Source organism: Hipposideros armiger, unplaced genomic scaffold (genome assembly GCF_001890085.2).
Source record: "Hipposideros armiger isolate ML-2016 unplaced genomic scaffold, ASM189008v1 scaffold_100, whole genome shotgun sequence".
In the NCBI taxonomy this organism is placed as follows: domain Eukaryota; kingdom Metazoa; phylum Chordata; class Mammalia; order Chiroptera; family Hipposideridae; genus Hipposideros; species Hipposideros armiger.
This window is the reverse complement of record NW_017731450.1, coordinates 3,287,782-3,309,473: the sequence shown is the minus strand read 5'-3', so window position 1 is coordinate 3,309,473 and position 21,692 is coordinate 3,287,782. Positions and strand designations below refer to the sequence as shown.

Here is a 21,692-nt window from a genome sequence, read left to right as displayed (position 1 = left end):
TATTTTACAAGTAATTACTCCTATAATCTAGTAACTACTTCCACAAATAACCCTAACAGTAAAGAAAACCGTCCTAAACGCAACAATTAACGAGCATTTCAGAAACACTCCCTCAGCGTGTCTCTGCTCCCCTACACCCCAGTGGAGTCCCCTCTCCATGAGGCCAAGGGGCTGAGTGTGGTGGCATCGTGGCCACACGGCCCTCATCCACGCCTGCAGGCCGTCTGGTCATCAGCCACCAGTTGTGCTTCAGGACCACCTCTCCCAACACACAACGAACTCCTGGAAAGTCCTCCATGGAGTAGGCGTAATGAGGAAAGGAGATAAATCTGAGAAAGCTCTAAGAACGGCATACATGGCGTGATGACAAAAATTCTGAACGCACAGGAACACTGAGAGCAGACAGAGGACAGCCGTTATCTTGCTCTGAAGCCACGAGCAAAGCTTCGGGAGGTCCCCGGGACAGCTCGGCACCCTTTCCTGCGTGAGCTGAGACATGTCCACCCTCCCCAGTGCAGGTGCCTAAGTCACAAAACATTACAACGTGGTGTACGCAGTGACAGATGGGTAAGAGGCCACCACCAACCATAAAGCTCTTTGTAAACAGCCGTGGTGGCCGTCACTTCCAAGTTCAGTGGATTCGTGGATCCAGCCACTGAATGTATTAAGTGCACGTGAGGGGCCGTCTCTGAACTCAGCAGTGTCTACACTTAGGCTCAGCGTAGTACAGGAAGTCACTCAAGGAGTCCTAGAAATTACAACTTTCAGGCAAGATCGTGGGGAATGTCATGGTCCATTCCAACCTCACCTAGCTACAGAAGCGACGACGTAACATGACAGGGTAGGGGTGCCGGTGGGCACGTTAGGGGACGGTAAAGGTGGCAGGTCTGAGGAGGGAGAACTGGAATCCGGTTAGAAGAAATCCCTGCATTTGGCAACAAGAATTCAGAAACTAAGAAACAGGGTAATGTGCCTGCAGCCACTCTTTCAGTAAGCAGCAGGACAGGAAATGAGGGTCAGCAAGGCTGCTCCCAGGGGGTCTCTGTCCCTACCGGTGGATCTGCGCCCCTCCACCCCACCTGGGTGCCGCCTGTGACTCCACCGGGGGCGGGGCCGGCACAGCCCCTCCGTGCAAGGAGTCGCCAGAACCGCCGTGACCACTGAGACTCCGGGTCTGCATGTCAGACTCTCAAAAACAGAACCTGGGTCGATTTACATTTTCTATTAGAAAACCCAGGAGAGTCTAAGTTTTTGAGGCAAGAATTTCAGAGTGACTGTTTTGTGTTAATGTTTCCATCATTGCAAAACCTTGATAGAACCAAAAAAAAAATCTACCAGAAAATTACAAAAACAAAAAAACTGGGAAGAACTGTAGTGTTTGGGAGAAAGCATCAAAGTACAAGTTTACATTTAGTATCAAAACCATGATTCACTGCAGACCATAGAATAACTGCAGTTTAGAACTCAAACAAATTCAAGATCCAAGTTTTAATTTTATTCCTTCTGGGGTTTTTTGCCTGTGAGTTCCCTTTCACCCTAACACAGAACATCCAGGCCACAGAGATGTCTCAATCACAAAAAATCACCATGAGGGGAAAGACTATTACAGACTATAAAAGACATTGAAGACTATTATAAAGCCCATCGTTCTCTAATCTTCAAGAATGTCTATTTTTAAAATAAGACAATCTTGACTTTTTCCTATTTACTTTTTAACTTTTCTTTACATTTTAAAAGATTAAGAATGATTTGTCAACAAATTCAAAATCACACAGTAGATCCTGTTTGGTGTGAGAACCTAAGGTATTTCGATTATAGGTTGAAACCATAACCATATCAGAGCAGCACACCCGACAGAAGTTACTTTTCTGATGATCAGAACTTGGCACCTTGCTCTTTCTCCAGCCTGTACTTGGGGCTGTGTGTCTGCGGGGCAGGAGCAGGCGTTACTTGCCAACATTTGTCTACAAATAACACATCTGAGAAGTGAATTGTCATTCTCAATGCATTTGGATGAGTCCTTTCTCTTTAGAGTCTGGGTTTTTTAAAGCATTGGGGCAGGCGTACGCGTCACATTCTGATCGCGTCTGGATCAGAATGTGAAGTCGTCCGAAGGCTTCTGCAGAACCGTCCCATGTCGGGCTCCTAGCTGACGCGTAGTTTCCACATGAGCGCTTGTCCGAGCACAGCACGGACGTGGGCCAGGGCTGCTCTGAGGGGACCGTGCTCAGCAGCGGCAGCAGCTGCAGCACGGACCCCAAGACTCCCGAATCCCGCGTCAGAGGGGACACACTTCAAGTACTCACTGAGTTTAAAAACCAGAATTACAACAGATGCGACACCCCCTCTGATGACGACTGCCAGGCCCTCCACCAGGAAATGCTGACCCTCAATCGAGCCCCCCCATTCAATTTCTACCCAGAGTGTGGACGTTAGAGATTGGTGACTGTCGCAGAGTTTAAAAACAACACCCTGAAACCCGACCTTAGGGGTTGTCATTCGTATTTGGCTGGAATAAAATGATTTACACGTTCTGCGTGGACGCTGCCATGCAGACACCGAAACCTGTGTTTTCGGTGTTCTTGCTGTTATCGGCGCAGAAGGGCCATACGAATTCATCACTGGGCCCTCGCCAAGGCCTCTGGAGGCAGCGTCTACGGCACACTCGCTTCTTTACAGCGATGAATGCCAAACGCTAGCAGCCGTTGTGGACACAACACCCGCTGACGAGCTGCAAGCTTGCACCAGGTGGCAGCAGGACAAACAGACGAGGGAGTGGACAGTCACCAGGACTGCTGGGGACTGACGTGTGCTCTGTGGGAAGGACTCAGGGTGACTTACGTCAGCTGCCGGCGAGTGTTTGGGCTCCTCACCGAGGTGGGGGCTTGGAGGCAGGAAGGGTTCAGTTCAGGGCACACAGCCTGACACGCCCGTCAGACCTCCGAGTGGAGGGAGAGGCAGACACACCGTGTGCAGCTCACAGAGAAAGCCCGGCATGTGAGGACAAAGGTAAGGCTGCCACTTAAGAGTCACAGGCCTGGAAGATGGCAGGAAGACTGTGCCCAGCGGAGGGGACGACAGGGAGGACGCAGGGGAAGCCCTGTCTGGTCGACTTCCACTCGTGACACTTAGCCAAAGGAGTCGCTTTTAATTAATGTCTGCCCCCAAATATGATTCTTACACAGATGACTTTTAATATAATGTAACTCAATTCAATATTATTGAGTAGTTTTGAAAAAAATGGAGGTCACAGCTAGAAATCACAGAATTTTTATACACAGCAACACATTTAATCTTATTTTTCTTTTCATCCCTATCTCTCTCCTCTCACAAATCATTGGTGGCAGCAGAACACGTACACAAAAAAACAACAGATGAAATAGTTTAAGGAGTTGGGGGAAGGGAAAAGGAAAACAAAGAAAAACCCGAGAATCGCCAGAGATGCCTGAGCCAGGGTATGATACGAGCTGGGCTCCGAGCAGCCGACACGGAGAAGGAACCCGACCAGACACAAGAGTCATTAGCGGCAGAAACGTCCCCAGCCAACCGTCTGGGAGAAACGAAGCTTCGCTGATGCTGCCTTTCTCGTCGGGACCCTGATGACACACGGGTGTGTGAACAGCACCGTGGGGACAGCCTGGAAGCTGTGTGGGCCGCTGCCCCCGACAGCCAGGTGTGCGGATTCAGGGCCCAACATGGAAGCGGGGACACGAATGTCATCCTGTTTACTTCGGCGCGTCTTTCTGCCTCCCGAGGTCCCTCTGGACCCTGACCCGTGCTCAGGATTTGCTAATAATCCTCTTGGGCATATGATGGCCACACACTCACCTTCTCTATCCAAGTTGCTAAAATTTTTAAAAAACAAAACCAAAGATGTAGTCAGCAAAGAAAAAGGCAGCGTGTCACATGGAAAGCACGTGAGTGGGTCAGAGGCCAGGCCCTGAGCACGGGCGTCACAGGGGACCAGACATCTGTGGACAAGGGTCAATTACTGCACCCCCACCGACACCACCAGGCACGGCCAGCAGCCCTGCTCAGCTGCCTCCTGGGGTCCAAGCCTGACGCCTCTGCATGTAGAGCTCAGAACACGACAAGCCGGCTGTGACAACGGGGACATGACAGGACGGCTGTGACGACAGGGACACGACAGGACGGCTGTGACAACGGGGACATGACAGGACGGCTGTGACAACGGGAACAATACAGGACGGATGTGACGACAAGGACACGACAGGGACAGGACAGGACGGCGCTGAGAAGACGCGGGCATTGGGCTCTTGGCTGAATGTCACCCAGCTTTTCTCTCATGAGCCTTCAGAGGAGCTGGGCCATCGGACAGGGTCCCCTGGAAGAGCAAGGGTGGACCTAGGATGGAACTGGGCCTCTGTGAGCCCAGGGCCAGCATGAGGCCGCCTGGGCCACGTGGAACTGCGTTTCCCTCGGGGCGGCTGAGTTCTCTGCTACGTCTACCATTCACCCAGGATCTCAGATCCCAAACAGGCCACACGGACTAAAGAGGCATGCAGGGGCCTGGGACACACCTGCCCAAAGTTCTAGTCTGTTGTCTCCGCATCTTGAAGTTCAGCACCAAGAAGCCAAGGACGCTGCCTGCTACACCTTCTTGATCGACACCCCGTGCAGCAGGGTGCAGCCAGCTATCCCCCAGGGTGCAGCCAGCAGGAGGCTCCTGGCTCTGCAGCCACATGGTCTCTGAGGTGACCACTGGACGGTCACGGCAGCTACGGTCACACTGGACAGTGGGTGTGCTGGGCTCCACCAGAGACACTGCCCACGGCACCGCAGCGTGCCATTCAAAACACTATACGTCAGGAAACAGCCCTCTTCTCCTGACTTTTTCAAGCCTAACGCCTGACTCGCGGACCAGACAAGCCCAGGCGGGGCCACGTGGGCCCTCGGGTCGGGCTGTGGACGAGGGTGCTGGCGGCACTGGGGCTCGCCCCTCTGTCTGGGAGAATAACCTGCTTCTGGGCTGCACGTTTCAGGGCACGTGAGAACGCAGCCAGTCCCTGGGACACCCTCCCTGTGCCTTGTAAAGGACAGCGTGGACCCTGGGACTGTGGTTAAAGTAACACCACCAGCATTTTCCTGCTTTCCAAGGGGAAAGACACAAGTGCACACCATCCTTTTCCCAAGGCGTTTCCTCTGTCCCGGAAAGCCCAGTGTGTGGGGTTAACCCGAGGACACCGTGTCATCGGAGGCAGGGCCCCACTGGGTCTTCTGAGCAAACAGAGAAGCAGAAACCACTGCAGGGACGAGCGTGAAATCCATTCCTTCCAGCTGAGTGTGTCAGTGAAAACGCAACAGGCTGAAGTCGCTCTAATTAGAAACAGCAAGTGAACGGGCAGGTTCCCAGCAGGCTGTGCCAAGGGTCCGGCCATGGCCGTGGGAACGGCCTCCCGCTGCTCGGGTGTGTGTGTCACCGTCCTGCTGCAGGCGGGAGCCGCACCTCCCACGCCTGCAACACCTCGGGCCTCATGGATACACGACGGCCCCCGTCCTGTCGGCCTGGCCTCTGGAAGCCAGACAGGCCACGGTGTCACCAGCCGGGGACACACCGGGGCAGGCCCAGAGGATTCACGCCTGGCCGACCCCCACTAAGGGAGCCTCCCAGCCAGGACGTGCCCGTGTGTGAGTGTGCACACACACACGTGCCCCAGGCACGCGCGCCGTCTCCATGTCGGGGGCTGTCCATCCTTCCTGCTGTGGCAGCAGGCAGGTGACGTGCCACCGGGAAGAGCGCAGACCGGCCTCTGCACTTCGCTGGTTGTGTGAACCCTGGACAAACGTCTAGACCTGAGCCTCACTGCGCTTGTGCACAAAAAAGGTGACAAGGACTGCTGTGAGGAGGTGACGTGAGGTGAGCCCGGCAGGAAGCGGACAAGTAAGAGGGTTCGGAGCCAGGAGACAATGGGCAGGGGCAGCACAGGATGCTCTTAAGAAGGAGGGGGTCCGCCTTCTGTGCAGAGTGCGGGGACCACCTTAGGAACAGGCCACCTCCCACTCACACAGCGTGGTGCCCCGTCATGTCACCTGCGGGGACAGGTTCAGAGAAGTGAGCTGACTGGTCTGGAATCACACAGCCCAACAGGGCAACTAAGACAGTACACCCAGCCTCGTGCCCAGGCCTGGTCTCCACGTCCTTGAGACCCTCTTCTTCCTTGGAGACACTCCCAACGGTCCCTTCACCCACTCTGAAAAGTCACAGCCGTGCTCAGCACGCCCCAGTCTCCACTTGGCTGACACGCATTGTTGGAAAGACTAATATGACTTAAATAGAGCCACTTCCCGTAAAATGCTAATAACACCATTCCACGTTTCTTCTCCAGAAAACATGGCTGTGAGCCACTACGGGGCAGAGGAGGGTGCCTGGCGGGGGCGTTCCTGCCCCCACAGGTTCATGCCAGCCGCCCAGTGGAAAGTCTGACGGTGCAGATTCCACAGCTGTCCGCATGCATTCAGTCCCCTTTGTTCAGAGCCCTGTGGACCCCTGTTCGCCCGCGGCCACGTTTCCCTGCCCTCCACGGCTCTTCCTGCCCGGAAACCATGTCACCAAGGACAATGGGTTCTACACATAAACAAAAAGACTGCCGCCACGCCCCTGAATCTGTGTAAACTGCTGTGGAAATAAGACAGCAGCTCGTCTCATTTACCCGATGGGAGAAACGCTGAGCCTCAAGTTGCCAAGATGTCGGTGCCGGGAAGTTCTGACTCACAGGAGAAAGCCTCCTGCGAAAGGCATCACAGGACTCGAACTGGGTCGCCAGGGCGGCGACCAGTGGTGCTGGGAGGCATTTGTTGAAGGGCTGGAGCGCATCTCAGGGAGCGGAAAGCAAAGACCCACCAACGAGAATGTCACCAAACATGGAGGAACCGAGGCCGCATCCCCAGCTATCCACGGAGCGCAGGGCACCACCTACGAGGCAGACCCTCGCCTGGATGTCACGACCAGGAAGACAGGGGCAGAGTCACGTCACACACAGCAGATGGCACCAAGTCGAAGCGTGGGAGATCCTCCGGGACATGTGACCTGTTATCCTTTTTAACAAATAAAATGTGGAGAACAGCAGATTGTAAAAAGCTATGTGACGAGTTAACCAAACACCCTGTGTAGATGGATCCTGACCTCAAACCAACCATTCGTAGGTCCCACACACGCCCGTGTACACACACACGCACACCCACACACACACACACACACACACACACACACTCACGCACACATACCACACACACACTCACATGCACGCACACACACACCCACACCCACACACCACACACGCACACCACACACACACACACACACACACACACACTCACATGCACGCGCGCGCGCGCACACACACACAGGAGGACTGGGGAAGGTGAGACATTGGCGAGATGATGTTAACATGTTAAGTGTCTAGATGCAATACTGTGGTTATTTTTTGAAGGTGTTCTTATCTTTTAGATACCTACTAAATATGGATGAAATGAAAAGTAAAACTGAAAAACAAATATTTAGTTGAAAGGAATATATTTCTCTTGTTTAGAGAGAAAATAACTAGATTACTAGCCTGCTATGCAACATCAGTATTCGAGGTCAATACCGGTTGCTCACTCACAAGCCCCTCGTTGAGTTATCTAAACGCTGACCGTGAACATCAGATACCCTTCCATAAACTCGTCTCATAGCAGACGTTCTCCCCCGGTTCCTCTGGCTCTCGGGCCCCACTCACCCTGTGCTGGAAACAGTCGTCAACCACTGCGGCGCACCCACCACCCGGGCTTGGCACCTAGCTGTCGGCACGAGGTCCCCGCCCCGAAGCCCCCGTTTCTCCACTCACAGCGTTTAAGGCTCCCTCTTGCGCCCACCGGCCTCCATCCTGCGGGTAAAGGCCCACGTCGCGTACCCAGGGTTCCTGCACTCACGCCCCCAAGCACCCTACGACCAGCCACGGCGCCAGACGGTTCCCACAGCTAGTGGGCGGCTCTCCCACACACTTGACAGATCAAATCGACTCAGACTTCCAAGCCCAGGCCGAGCCTGCACGTTTCCGTCCATGAACACCTCGCGGGCCGCAGAGGCCCGGGCGCCTGGGCTGAGTGACATCCTCACAGCGTACGTCTATTCTTCACACCACCTTGTTCCCAACAGTCAGCGAGCCCACGTGCGTCCCCCGGGCCCCAAACCCACAGTAGCAAAGTGAGCACAGAAGGTGCGTGACGGGGCCGCCTGGGCGGCAGCGGGTCCAGCCCGAGGCAGGGTGCGGCGGGGTGCAGAGCGAGCCCTCTGACAATGCCCCATGGGAGGGGTCCACTCAGGCAGATTCAGTGCCGGTCGAGGTCCCTCCCCACACCACACACGCTCTTACACGGACCCTCCACCTCTCCAGGCTGCAAAGCCTGCGTTAGGAGTGCGGCCACGCACGGAGCAGGTGAGCCATGAAAAGTGCCCACGGAGGCCGCCGCGTGGTGCTGAGTGTGCGCGGTGCCTGCCCCGTGGCCCTGCCTCGCCCCCTGGAGGGCTGGGGGCGCAGCTGACCTGCAGCCCTGACTCATCTCATCTGGAAAGTGGAGCGAACAGCAGGCGCTCAGGGCGTCATGACGACCAATGCCCAGGGTCACAGAAAATGGCCACCCTGGCCTGGGGTGGCGGGGGGACAGCGACACGGGCCCAGCTAAGAGCTCCTCAGCGGCTGTGGGCTCAGCTCACAGGAGACGCACAGGGTCGGGGTGTGGGTGGCCCCGCACGGAAGCTGGTGAGTGACCGAAACGGCACACAGGTGACAGGGAAACAGCTTCTGTGCCCCACGGATTACGGGCTGTGGGGTTCACATGGTTTTCTTTTCCTCAATGTGCCTTCAAGGCCTTTTTAAATGAATGATCTCATGTACACAATAACAAGTAAAAGGTGTTTTTCCCCTTTTTTTATGTTTTAAAACAAAGTAATCAAGTGACTTTCTGGACTATTTGGGGCTCAAGGAATGTAACTGATTGAACAGCTTGCATTGCTGAACAGGACCCGAGATAGCTGCAGGCTCTGACCCCCTCTGCGTCTGCCCAGGGCCACACGTGCCTGCCCGGCGTCTGGGTGTCCACGCCCCTCACAGGGCTTTCCTGGCCCTTCTGGAGCCTTTCTAAGCCTCGCCCACCTGTGGCTGTCAGCTCCCGCCGCTTGTCCCCTCAATCTTCTCTAGTTCCAGTTCCCCAGAGACATCTGACTGGGTCAAGCCAGCCCAAAAGGAACTGGCCAGCACAACGGCCCAGGCCTGAGCCCTGTGGCTGGGCAGACCAGGGCCACGTGTCCATCAACAGGGACCCAGCATCAGTCAGGGTCCCCCCAAGAGGGCGGGGGGTGGGGGGTGAACAAGAAAGTGGCTTCCTTTAAGGACTGGCTTGCATGGCTCAGGCTGGTAAGTCCCACATCTGCAGGGTGGGCGGCAGGCGGGACCCTTGTTACGTCCCTGAGGCCCCAGAGGCAGACTTCCTCCTGCAGGGGCGGGGGTGGGTGAGTGTTCTGGTGATCAGTTCCCACGGATCAGATGGGGCCACCCACACGGGGGTGGGGGATGCAAGTACTGATCTCACCCAAAAACACCTTCACAGAAGCTTCCAGAATAATATCTGGCCAGGTATCTGGGTGCTGTGACCCAGCCAGCGCGACACACGGAATAGCCCAGCCCAGGGCACAGGCAGACTGGGATGTGCCTGCTCGGCACCATAAATATTACAGTTTGGACTGAGCAGGGTAACTGAGGCTCTCCCTGCAGAGGGCCCGATGGGCTCCTGAAGCAAAGCACAGGGGTACCTGCCTCCGCCAGGTGCACACCCAGGACAGCCCCGGCCGCCAGTCACACCGCAGCACCCGCCAAGCAGAAGCCACCGCTTTCAGGCTCCACCAAAACATTGATTTGGGCTCGTTTTTCTAAAGGCCTCAATCAGACTGATTGTGTGTAATTACCTCCCCTGAGGAAATGGGTCATAAAATGGAATCAACAGATACGAGTCTTCCCAACAGACTGGCACGTCCAGCGGCCGCCTACACCCAGAACTGACGTTTTCAGGAAGACAACAAGTGCAGCCCAACTTAACTTTCAAAGAAAACCCTTCTCAAAGGGCTAAAAGAGAGTTTCGTCAATCGGAAAGGATCAGAAGCCAGGACAGCTGTGGACAGACGGCAGACACAATGTGTCTGGGCTGGCCCGTCAGGGAAGGCTCCTGAGGAAGGAAATACAAGAGGAGCCCTAGAGAGAACACAGCCAGGCCGTCCCTCCAGGTGGCCCTCTGCACGGTGACTAAGGTGACTCCACGTTACCGCCTCAGAGTTCCTGCGGTCACGCTGCCCTGTCCAGACAGAAAACGAGAGGCCTCCAGGCAGCACCCCGGTGTGCGATGACCAGGTTTATCTCCAGCATCTCGTGTTTTCTCTGTGGCTTCCAGTGCCCTCCCCACCCTGAGGACGGCAGGAAGCAGCAGGCTGTCAGGGCAGAGGCGCCCGACTGTGACGGGGCTGCCTGCCCCCTGGGTGTGCCTCACAGCCTGGCCCTTTCTGGACAGTGAGCAACCCAGCAGCAGGGTCTGGGTGTCCAGCCCCGTGCTGGACACTTAACCAGAATTCCAGTAATGAGGCAGGGAGGGAGACAGACAGGTGGGCAGATGGACAGAACTGGGGGGGGAGGTGCACAGGTGGGTGGATGGTGGACGCATGATGGATGGGTGGGTAGTCATGTAATCCAAGGGAGATGGATGGATGGGTGGGGTGACACACGCACTAACCTAAGAAAAGTAGACAACAAAAGGCACACACAAGAAAAAAAAATGCTCGAGATTAATGTTTAGCCTCCTGTTGCCATGCCAACACAAATATCCCACAGGTCTGAGTAAGTTAACAATGAGGACCAACTGTATCCACTCTAATTGCTATTTTTAAAAGTTAAAACACTCCTCAGCTGGTTACAGATTTTTAGAAATATTGTTTCAGTCCAGGAAGCGACAAGCCTAATCTAGGCTCTCTTTCCGTAAAGGAAGCTGTGACCAGGATAAACAGCATAAATTTAGCAAGAACTTCGGATAAGCCACAGCCCTTGTCCCACTGGTGAAACAAACACACACGCTCACATTTGTCTACTATCATGTTTCCTTCCACAACATTTCTGAGTAAAGAGGCGTCCTGCCTGAGAGCCGTGACAGTGTTGTTTTAGTCCACGGAAGGAGAAAATACTAATCTAAGACCTCCCATCACTGGAAAGTCAAAATCTTCCCATCTTTACCAATGTCAGCCTTCTGTTTACTTAGAGTAGCTGAATTTCCGTTTCTATTGTCTGTAATTCTTAGCAAATAGTTAACATTCGATCTCTGCCAGGCGGCGTTTTAGAAAAGCTGGGAAGAGAAAGGAAAGCAGAATTCTGCAACATTTCCTGGGTCCCCTCCCTGCGCCTCGCAGGTGCTGTCCTCAGGAGGAAAACAGACGCTTCTTACACATTTGGGTTTGGCCTGTTAAGGAAAACTGCGTCTCTAAAATGCACTGAAAATTCTTAGTGGGACCGCCGAGTGGCACGTTGGTTAAGAGCTGGCTTGGGATGCCAGAGGGCCCCGGTTCGGATCCCACATATGAGGGCCAGTGACACTGCCCTCTGCAGCTAAGATGCTGAACAACAGCTCAACCTGGAGCTGGGCTGCCTGTGAGTCGCTGACAACGGTGTAGGCTGCAGCCCCTGTGGCAGTGGGTTGCCATGGGCTACCGTGTGTAGCCAGCAGCCAGCGTGAGCTGCTGTCCAGAAGCTGGCGACTGCTCTGCCTCGCCCGGGAAGAGCGCAATGATGGTGCCAACTTGGGCCAGTGAAGCAACGTCCTCCACAACTAGACTGAAGAACAAAAGGACAGCAACTTGTCTGTTCCCCTTCCCCCAATTCCCCAGCGCTGTTCCCATCCCCCAATTCCCCAATTTAAAAAAAAAAATCTTTAAAAGAAAAAAAAAAGAAAATTCTTAGTGGTATTTCCTGTTTGCATCGCAAGGATCCGCTTCGATTAAAAGTCAGCGCACGAAATAACAGAACAGTCACGCCCTGTGAGCTCATAGCTGCACTGCCCCAGGAGAAACGGCCCACCGCAGCCCTCCCGCGAGGCCGTCCCTGCCACCCTTCCCCTCTGCCGCGCACATCTAAACCAGCATGACTCAGCACATGCAGATCGTGGCGAAAAAACAGCAGCTCCCACTGTGCCAGGCTCTGGGCGAGGCGGCTTACATACGAGCGAGCATACATCCTTCGTTAGTCCTTAAAGTGCCCCTACAGATGGGAACCGGGAGGCTTGACATGACTTGCACAAGGGCGCACAACACGAAAGCACAGAGCCAGGGTCCCAGGGCCCAGCTGCCCGCCCCCGGCCTGCTGCAGGCCCCCAGGCTGCCTGCCTCAGCCCTCAGTCAGGCTTTGGGCGCAGATCTCTAAGTATAGGGCTGGACACCCCCCATCCCAAGGTCAGCCTCCAACACATCACACTGTGGCTTCCAGTGCAGATTACAGAAGCGTGCCCTCAAGCAATCCAAGAAATTTGCAACCCATAGCATTTTGGAGGTGTTTATAGTAGCAGAAAAATGCAAACTAGGAAATGACCCATAAGAAGAATTTGGTTAAATAAAATTGCAATTCTAAACAAATATGTACTATGAGGCCATTAACAATGATAGTGCAGAATTCTAATTAATGCACAGACACAGGGCCACAATGTGTCAGCAGAGTTTAAAACGTGCACTGTGCAGCACAGGCTGTCAATCGTGACCAGTTTTTTAAGAAGTACTCGTATATAGATAGGTAGTTAGATACAAAGATACATATATAGATAGATAGACAGATAGATATAGATAAAAGATAAATACTTGTAGATACATAGATGATAGGTAGATATAGATACACAGATACATAGATACACAGATAGATGATAGATGACAATAGACAGACGATAGGTGATAGACAGATAATGATTGCTAGACTGGTGGATGCAGATATAGGTGCACCCTCAGACATACTAACATTTCTGTGTACACAGCATGCGCAGACGGTATGTATGTGTGCATCTGACCACATTAACAGTTTCCTCTAAAGAGAATGTGAGTAATTTGTTCTGTTGCATTTATCTGTATTTTCACATTTTCTACCATGAACATGCACAACTTGCATAAGAATAATTTTAAAGTATGTTGTAAAAGAAAAACAAACAGGGCGGTGCAAACAAGCGGGTAAGGGGGCTGCAGCTGGGGGGGCAGGCAGAGGGCGGCTTTCCACAGCCCTGCACCCACACACAGCCCGCCTGCGAGAGGTGAAAGCCTGTGGCTGGGGGTGCGGGGGGTTGGGGGGGGGCAGGCTTCGTACAACGTTGGAATTACGGGAAGCGCACAGGAAGGACGGGATGCTCGGGCCATCAGGCACACTCCTGGATGGGCGGCCCATCCCAACATGTAGGTGGCACGAGCTCGGGCACATCCTGAAACACGGCGATTCCCGGTTCCCAGCAGCTGTGATCCCAGCCCAGGACTAAGGGCTCCTCTTGGGTTCTCCTCCCTGCCCCTCACAGCCTCAGTCTGCCCGTCTGCACTTATAAGACCCGGCACCCCAGGCCTGCCCGTGCCTTGAAGTGACCGTGAGTGACAGTCCCTGAGGCCGCCTGACAGCCCCTGCCTGACGGTCCCTGCAGATCACCACACCGGGCGGCTCCCTGTGGAGGATAAATAAATCTCAGTGCCCGAGTGACAGAATTCTTCCTGTTGGAAGGGGAGCTCTTGGCAAGCTGGGTTTCCTGTGACGGCATCCAGCGCCCACAGCAGGCGCTGCCTGAGGCAGGGTGGGGGGGGGGAGGACCACCCTCCAGTGGGGACAGCCACACACACAGTGGCTCGCAGAGCCCCGGGCTAGAGGCACAACGAGCACGCAGGGGAAACGAACCGCGGATGGGTCCGAGAGCACGGGCGTCACGCACGGGAGTCCAGCACGCTGTGGCCGTGGCCAGTGGGCTGCTCAGATGTCACGTCCCGTCCTGGGCACTTCCCCAGAGCCCCAGCACCCAGGTCGGGGCAGGTGCCCTGTGCCTGCCGAGCTGCCAGCAGCAGGAGTGCGTCACCTCTGGGTGGTCTGGAGCCCTGAGCCTTCCCCTGTTCCTCCCCCTTTCCTCTTCAGTGACAGCCTGGCAGGCCAGGGACTGAGGGTGGCAGAGCGACAGGATGGCCAGAGCCTGGGTTCCCGAGCCACAGCGGGGGGGAGGTGCACAGGTGGGTGGATGGTGGACGCATGATGGATGGGTGGGTAGTCATGTAATCCAAGGGAGATGGATGGATGGGTGGGGTGACNCCTCCCCCTTTCCTCTTCAGTGACAGCCTGGCAGGCCAGGGACTGAGGGTGGCAGAGCGACAGGATGGCCAGAGCCTGGGTTCCCGAGCCACAGCTTCAGCCCTTCTCCTAAAGGGCCCGGTGGTGACGATATGGGCTTGTCCTGACTGCCCTCTGCCTTTGCTGGTGGAAGGCAGCCATGAACCGGCTCCGGACGGACAGCTCAGCCTTGTCCCGCACGCAGGTCAGCTGCAAAGCAGGCAGCTGCAAAGCAGGCAGCCTCCGGCCATGGCCAGCTGACCAGCTACCAGCTACCAGCAGAGCCTCCAATGACAGAGAGCTCCAGTGACAGCTGCCTGTCCCAGAGCCTCGGCCGTGGATTCCGAGGGCGAGGCAGGAACTCACGTTGTTTCAATCCACGGAGACATGGGACGTTTCTGACAGCAGCTGAAAACCACCCTGGCAGCGTCCCAAAGGCCAATGGAGGGCCAGCGTGCAGAAGCTTAACTGTCCTCAGCTCTGACGTGGGCATGTGAGCCGTCATCGTTTTATTCTAATCCTTACTCACATTTTACCAAACTTTGCTGCGGAAGAATGAAAAGGTTTTCAAAAATTACCAAAAAAAAAGTGGGTGGTACTTCCGCTTCTGAACAAGATGAAATAAGTCCCCTCCCGCCTGAGACAATGAAGAAGCTGGCAAGATGCACGAAACCACCATTTTCAAGGCTGTATGTGGAACAGCTGTGGACACAACGCCTGCAACTGAAAACGAACGAGGTCTCTGCCCGGAGAGAAGAGGCCCCAGAACTAACGGGGCACAGACACCGACGGGCCGAGGAGGCAGAGAGAGCCGGGCCGGGGTCTGCGTGCTCGGCTCAGTCCTGACCGGCGCCCCTGCGCAGGCGACCGGAACAGCCAACGGGACGAGCGTGGAAGACGGAGAACAGAGCACACGCCAGCAACCCGGAAACAGGGCAACAAAAGGCAGGAGCCACTGAGTCCAGACATGGGGTTTTGCAAAGAGCAATAAAGCGGAGGACAGCTTTCTGACAGGAGGAACCAGACAGGTGACAGCGGAGGAACCAGACAGGTGACAGCGCCACAGTCCCGGGTACTCAGGAGCGAGAGGAAGAACTTCACGACATGCAGACAACTGGGTTTTACGGGCAGGCTCCCTGTGGACAGTCGGCCACTGCTCACTCCGGAGCTGGCACAGCAGCCCTGATTCACTAAGAAAGTGAACTTGCAGTTGGATCTCTTCCCACAAAGACAGACCCCAGCGGGGGGCTTCACGGGGACGTGCCCCTGGCCCTGGGGGAGCTAAAACCAGCAGGTTTTGCCAGCTCTCCCAAAACGGGCTCCTGGACCCTGTCTGAGGCCGGCTTCTCCTGAGAGCAGACACCAGACAAAGACATTCCAGGGAAGAGAACAAAGACCAAACCCCTGGTGGGCGGAGGCAGGGGACCCTCAGGACAAGGACCCTCCTGACCCTGGCTGGCCAGGGCTTCACAGAAAAGACATCAGAGCTTCCCAACAGCACGCTGTAAACATCGCACCTTTCCAAGTGTTAACTATGCCTCAATAAGGCGTTTCTTTTTCTTAAATGAAAATTCTCCCAGGCAAAGGTAAAAAACAGGACAATCGACAGCTAAGCTTCTACTTCAGCCCTCGCTGCAGAACAAGGGCTGAGGGCCCTGCAGGGCGGGTCCCCCGGGCCTTCCGAGCCGCCGGCTCCACAGCAGTCGGTCCCGCAGACAGGGTGCTGGGCGCGCGGCTCTGAGCCGTCAGGGACTGGGCAGAGGGACCCGGGCACGGTCCCCACCTGCAGTGCAGTCTGCGGACAGTCGGACCTGAAACACGCTGCCACTAAAGCGGGTCTGAAAGAAGCCCCACACGGGAGGACACGGAGCACCCTGGGAACACACAGAGGGCAGTCTGGCCATTCTTCACCCCAGATCTCTGGTGGAGCTTTTGGGTGTTCACTCTCCCCTTTCTCTACCCCTTAGGGGTGCTGGGAAACAGTGGAGAAAGGCAACAGTTTCCAGAATAAAGTAATCAACAAATTACAACCAGAACCTGCCCCACATCAAAGCCAGGAAAAGGGGACCCTGAGAATTAACTCATGAGACAACCGTCTTACTTAGCGTCTGAGTGACGTCACAGGAGAGGTCTCCTGGGATTTGCCTGTGAGGTGTGTGGACCTGTGGAAGCCAAGTGACTAGGGGGTAAAAAGTATGATTTCTATTCTTTAAAATCAACTTCAAGAAAGACTTGAAGCTATGGATGGTACAGTTAGCAGTAATCTCACCTCAGACAAACCTCCTCAGCCACGATTCTGCTGCTGCGAAAAGCTCAACGATGCTATTCTAAACACCAAAGAAGCCATCACCCGCCCATGACAGTGACCCGAGGGGTGACAGGTGGGACAGGCACAGCTCAGTGAGTCAACAGGCCGGGGTCCGTCCAACAAGCTACTGGCCCACAAGGAAGTGCCAAGAACACCCAACACAACCGAAGTGACTATGTAAGCATCACATTCAGTAAAGTGTAACTGCTTTTTAAACTGAATTCACCGCAAAGGTATTTTCAAGTAAATCTCAATTTTGGTGTCATGATTAACATGCGCAGTAAACCCGTGAAGTTGAGGAGATGGTACATGTTAGGCCTGGTCTGACACCCCAGCAGCCTCTGCATGTCCGCACAGCCGTGGGGGCCCGAGGGCCCAGGCGCCCGCTCCAGGCCTGGGCTCAGGCTGTGGGGTCCCCGGGGGCCCGCTGGCCCCGCACGTTCACCCACGGCATCTATTTCCGTTTCTTGTTGTCAAGGGCGCAAGCGAGAGCCTGGCATCTCCCGTCAGAAGGAAAGTCACGCCCACTTGGCCGGCGGAGCACCGTGACGCATGTGCAACCACCAGTGTCCATCACCTTTCCAAGCTGATGACGAGATTGGCTCCGGGGGCTGGAACGTGTCACTGTTTTTGTTGACATTTTTGGTGTTGACCCCTAGTGGGTGTGGGCGCGGTGGCCAGCCTTGTCCGGTCTGCACAACACCCACTTCTTGTAATAAGAACGCCCTGTTTTCCCCTGAGGCACGGGGCCCCAGTCTGCCCCCAGCCACAGCAGGTCCCCCCGGGGTCCCAGGGGGGTGGGGATACAGGACACTCAGGTCCGTTCACACAGCTCCCAGGATGTGCACCATGTACCCAGTCATTTACATCGCTGCTGCTGCTCTGTGGCCCTCTGAAGGGAAGCCAACAGCTGCCAGTTGTCACTAGGTAGGGCTAAATAGAGAAAGCCAGGTGACGCATTCAGCCGCGTCACCGTGATGGCATGTGGTCCCCGATGAAGCCAGCGTGAAGTCAGAGCTGTGTCTGCCTCACAGTCCCAGGGAGGGATGCGTTCTCGGTACAACTATTTCCTCCATCATTGAAGACACAAAGGAGGGAAAGAAGGCTTCTGACATGGACAGTGGCGTGGCCGAGCCTCTAACTTTCCAGACGCAGCTTTCAAACCAAGTGTGCAAACGGTAAAGCAGTAAAGGCTGTGGCCACACGGGGTCCAGTCCCTGAGGGAATGTCCCACCATGTCACATGCACGGCTTCCTGGGAACACTGCAGGGTGTCCTCGGAGCTCCGCACACCGGCGTCTAGAGCTCACTGCCCACACCTCCCTGGTGGCACAGCCCCACCAGGTATTTAGCCGTAGAAGGAAATACTCATAAAGACAAGTTAGTCGTCGCTCCTGACCTATGGGCATGGGTTCCAAGACCCCCGTGGGTGCCTGAAACCGCAGACAGAACCAAACCATGTATGTGCTGCTTTCTCCTAGACATACAGCCCGATGACACAGTCTAATTTATAAACCAGTAAGAGGTTAACAGTAACTAACAATGAGATACGACTGTCACATCCTGTAATGAAAGTGATTGGCATGTGGTCTCACAACAGCTTACTGGGCTGCACGCACCTTGTCACTGAAAGGAGGCTCTGCATGGCTTCTCTTGGGCGGACCCGAGCTGCCGCATCACAGTCTGGGCCGTTGTTAAAAGGAATAAGGGAGACCTGAAGACCTGACGGCCCAGTCGCTGCCACATGACTGAGAGCTGGAGACGGGAAGCATATGCAGCCAGTTGCCAAAAGGCTGGACAGAAGGGTGACTCACGTCCCGGGGGACGGAGCGGGACTGAGGAAGATTTCATCACGCTGCTCTGAACAGCGTGCAATTTAAACCTTATGAATAGTTGATTTCTGGAATTTTCCATTTAATATTTTCAGACTGAGGCTGACCACGGGTAACTGAAACCACGGAAGCAAACCCATGGAGAAGGCGGACTGCTATACTGATACCTCCGTAATTTGAAAATATTCCTATGGTACTTTTCAACGGCACCTGAGCTCTGATAAATAAAGCCTGTGGCCTATAACAACAGGCATTTCAAGTAAAGTGGTGATTTGTTTCACTTAAGCCGAAGGCCCCGACATGCACTGCTGTCCCCAGGCTGCTGTCCCGGCTTGCACAGGCATCCTGCACAGGTGGCAGGTGGGGCGGGAGGCCGCCTTCATGGTGCTGAGCCCCTGCGTCACTCCCCCAAGAAGTGGCCAAACTCCCCGGAAGGAGGGGCCTTGCGGTGAGCCCAGAGAAGACCGCGTCAAGGGCCCGCTCTGACCGCCCCGCTGGGTCTGCGCCCTTTCTACCTCAGCCCACCTGCGCCAAGTTAAGTTCACCTGACAGCCTCGCTTGGGGAGGGTGAGCAGGGAAGCCGGGATTCAGGGCGCCAGGCTCCAGGGGACGAAGCGGAAACCCTGGGACCTTTTGCCAGTGTGGACATGGGCCTGACGACGGGCGTCCATGTGCCCGTGCCCATGCAGCCCGCACACCGGGCGCTCCATGAGGCGGGAGTCAGATGTGGCCCAAACATAGTGGGCACCAGAAAAGTGAGGAGTGTTGGCACAGCTGTGTGGCTGGCAGGCAGTGCCCCCAGGGCAGGGGGAACTCTCCCTGGGCCCCGCTGCTTTGAGGCCAGTCTCCAGGCCCCCCCCCAGCCCACATCGCCAGGCCCCCCCTCCAGCACCAGCGTTTCCTGTCACATGGCCAGCAGTCTGGGAGAACTCAGCGGCTTTGCAGTGGCCGGCGCTGTGGGGTGGGTGTCAGTTTTGAAGAGCGCATTCCCATGGCCTCGCAGTGGACACTGCAGGGAACAGAAAGGGGCTGGGTGGGGGACAGAGGGCCAGGACCCCAGTGGGGGATGACAAAACAGGAAGGCAAGGCAGTTTTAACGCTAGCCTCTGACTCGTGGTGACAGACTTCCACTGTAGTGTGGACACAGTGTGATGTTCAACGCGCAGGCGCCCGAGCCGACTGCACATGCCTGGTGCTCCAGGCTGGGTCGGCGAGGAAGGACTCCAGGCCCTGGGTGCCCCACTCCAGAACACGTGTGCTTTCGTCGGCCTGACTCGGGGTCACACCAAACCTCAATCCCAAGGCGATCTCAGATCATGGTTTTCTGAAGCCCAACCTCGAATCACAACAGTGTAGCGTCATGCCAAGCTCGGACAACGCCCTGAAACTCTGAGGGAGGGAGGTTGGAGACCTTTCCAGCCACTGGCTTCAACCATCTTAGGGGGTGGGGGGGCTAAAGCAAAGGGATGATGTGATGGTTAGATGGCCGCACGAACTTTGGGGGCCACTTTAAGTCTCCAATTTCTACCAAATAATTTTTCATAGAAAATAGTAGTACTATATCATGAGAGCAGAGACCTGGGAGAAAAGCTGAAAGTGAATTAAATATTTCCGCACGAGCGGAATTTGCAACATGACTGCACCCTCCCAGGTGGACAGGACCCCAGAGACCTTTTCGCTCACGCCCTACATCTCCCCAGGGCGCCCCTTCGGACTGTCCGCTCCCCAAGCCTCCTGTGCATCACCACTACCTCTGCACTTGTGCCCTCCAAGGGACTGGCACCAGAGAAACGGCCCCCAGCCAGCACTGGTCACACGGGGACTAGTCTGCCCAGCCCAGGTGTCCCCACGGGCAGCGATGGGCACCTCCTCCCATGGAACTGGGTTTGCACAGTTGTGAAGCGGCTATGACCATGTCACGGTGATCTGCTTCGTTCTACCGGGACTTGGTCCCTTGGCGTCACCCTGCCTGTGTCACAGAATGGGTGGCCCACATGACACGGTCACTGCAGAACATTCTGAAAACTGCAGAAACCCAGGAGAGCGAAAGGGGCAGCATTTTGCAAACGACAGTGTTAGCTATCGTGTCACTGGCCTGTGCTGCCCTGGCGGTGCCACACTCGGCTCTGTGCAGGGCCCGTTTTTGTTCTACAAGCTCTCAAACATTGCTCTTCTTAAAAAGCAATTAAGATCTGAGGGCAGAGCACAGTACAAGCATTAGATATTGGCCAGATGTGAAAAACGGCTTCAGGGTCCAAGTTTTTTCCACTGACTCACTGAAGAATGAAATTACCCGTATCCAGAAAACCTCTTTCACATCGGAAGGCCGCCTCCGGCGTCTGGTGCCCTCCTGGCGGGTGGGGAAGCCGCGTTTCTCCCCGAGGAACAGTTTCACGGGCGGAGAATCCCCGCCCAAGACCCCGCAGGAGGCGGCCCGCGCGCCCACGACCACTCGGAGAAGGGTCTGCCTTTGCGCTTTGTTTGAAAAGTAGGAACACTGACCGCCCACTTCCTGACTGGTTCACTCACAATTTTACAACTTCTGCAGGCTCTGCGGCGGTGCCAAAAGGCCTGGGCTCGGCCAAGAAAAGTGGAAACTATTTTTGGCATTCCGGAGGGCAGCTGTAGGACGCGGAACTATAGGCGGCGCCTGAAACGCACGCCTGCCTGAAGAGACTGTGCGAGTCCCTCACCAAAGCAGCGTCCGCACCCCTCGGGGCCCCAGCGAGTTGGGGCAACATTTTGGGGCCCGGGCACCCGCGTCCAGGGAACGGGGTTCGGCCTCTGGGGAGAGGGGGGCGCGCGGTGCTTGGTACAGACGGGAGCGCCCAGTATCCGCGGAGTTGGGCTCACCCGCGATCGCGGCGCGCCTGGGAAGGAGCCGAGAGGGGGACTCGCCCGGCGGAAACCCGCTGGGACCCCGGTTGCCCCAGACCCCAGGGGCCAGCCCCGCGGGCGGTGCGTCCCGGAGCCTCGGCCGCCGAGCGCGCTCAGGGCTCAGGGAAACCCCGAGAGAGCCCCCCGCCCCCGGGGCGCAGGAGGCTCTGGGCACCCGAGGCGGATGCGGGGACCTGGGGGGCGGCGCGGCCTCGTGTCACTGAAGGTGCGCGAAGGAGGTTCCTGGAAAAGGGAGACGAGGCGGAGGCGGCGGGGGAGGGGCGGGAGGAAGATGGGGTGGAGCAGCAGGAAGGGG

General features: G+C 55.8%; 1 protein-coding gene across 4 annotated transcripts in view; it reads right to left on the bottom strand.

Moving 5' to 3' along the window:
• PXDN (peroxidasin) overlaps window positions 1–21,692 on the bottom strand; it is a 63,915-nt gene that overhangs the window by 41,507 nt on the left and 716 nt on the right. The window contains exon 1 of one of the 4 annotated variants that reach the window (XM_019646314.1): window positions 14,727–14,764. The exons of the other annotated variants lie outside the window; for them this stretch is intronic. Coding sequence (XP_019501859.1) covers window positions 14,727–14,749 — 23 coding nt within the window. The 5' untranslated portion in view covers window positions 14,750–14,764. Of the gene's footprint in view, window positions 1–14,726; window positions 14,765–21,692 lie in introns of those variants that run through there. 4 annotated transcript variants of the gene reach the window in all.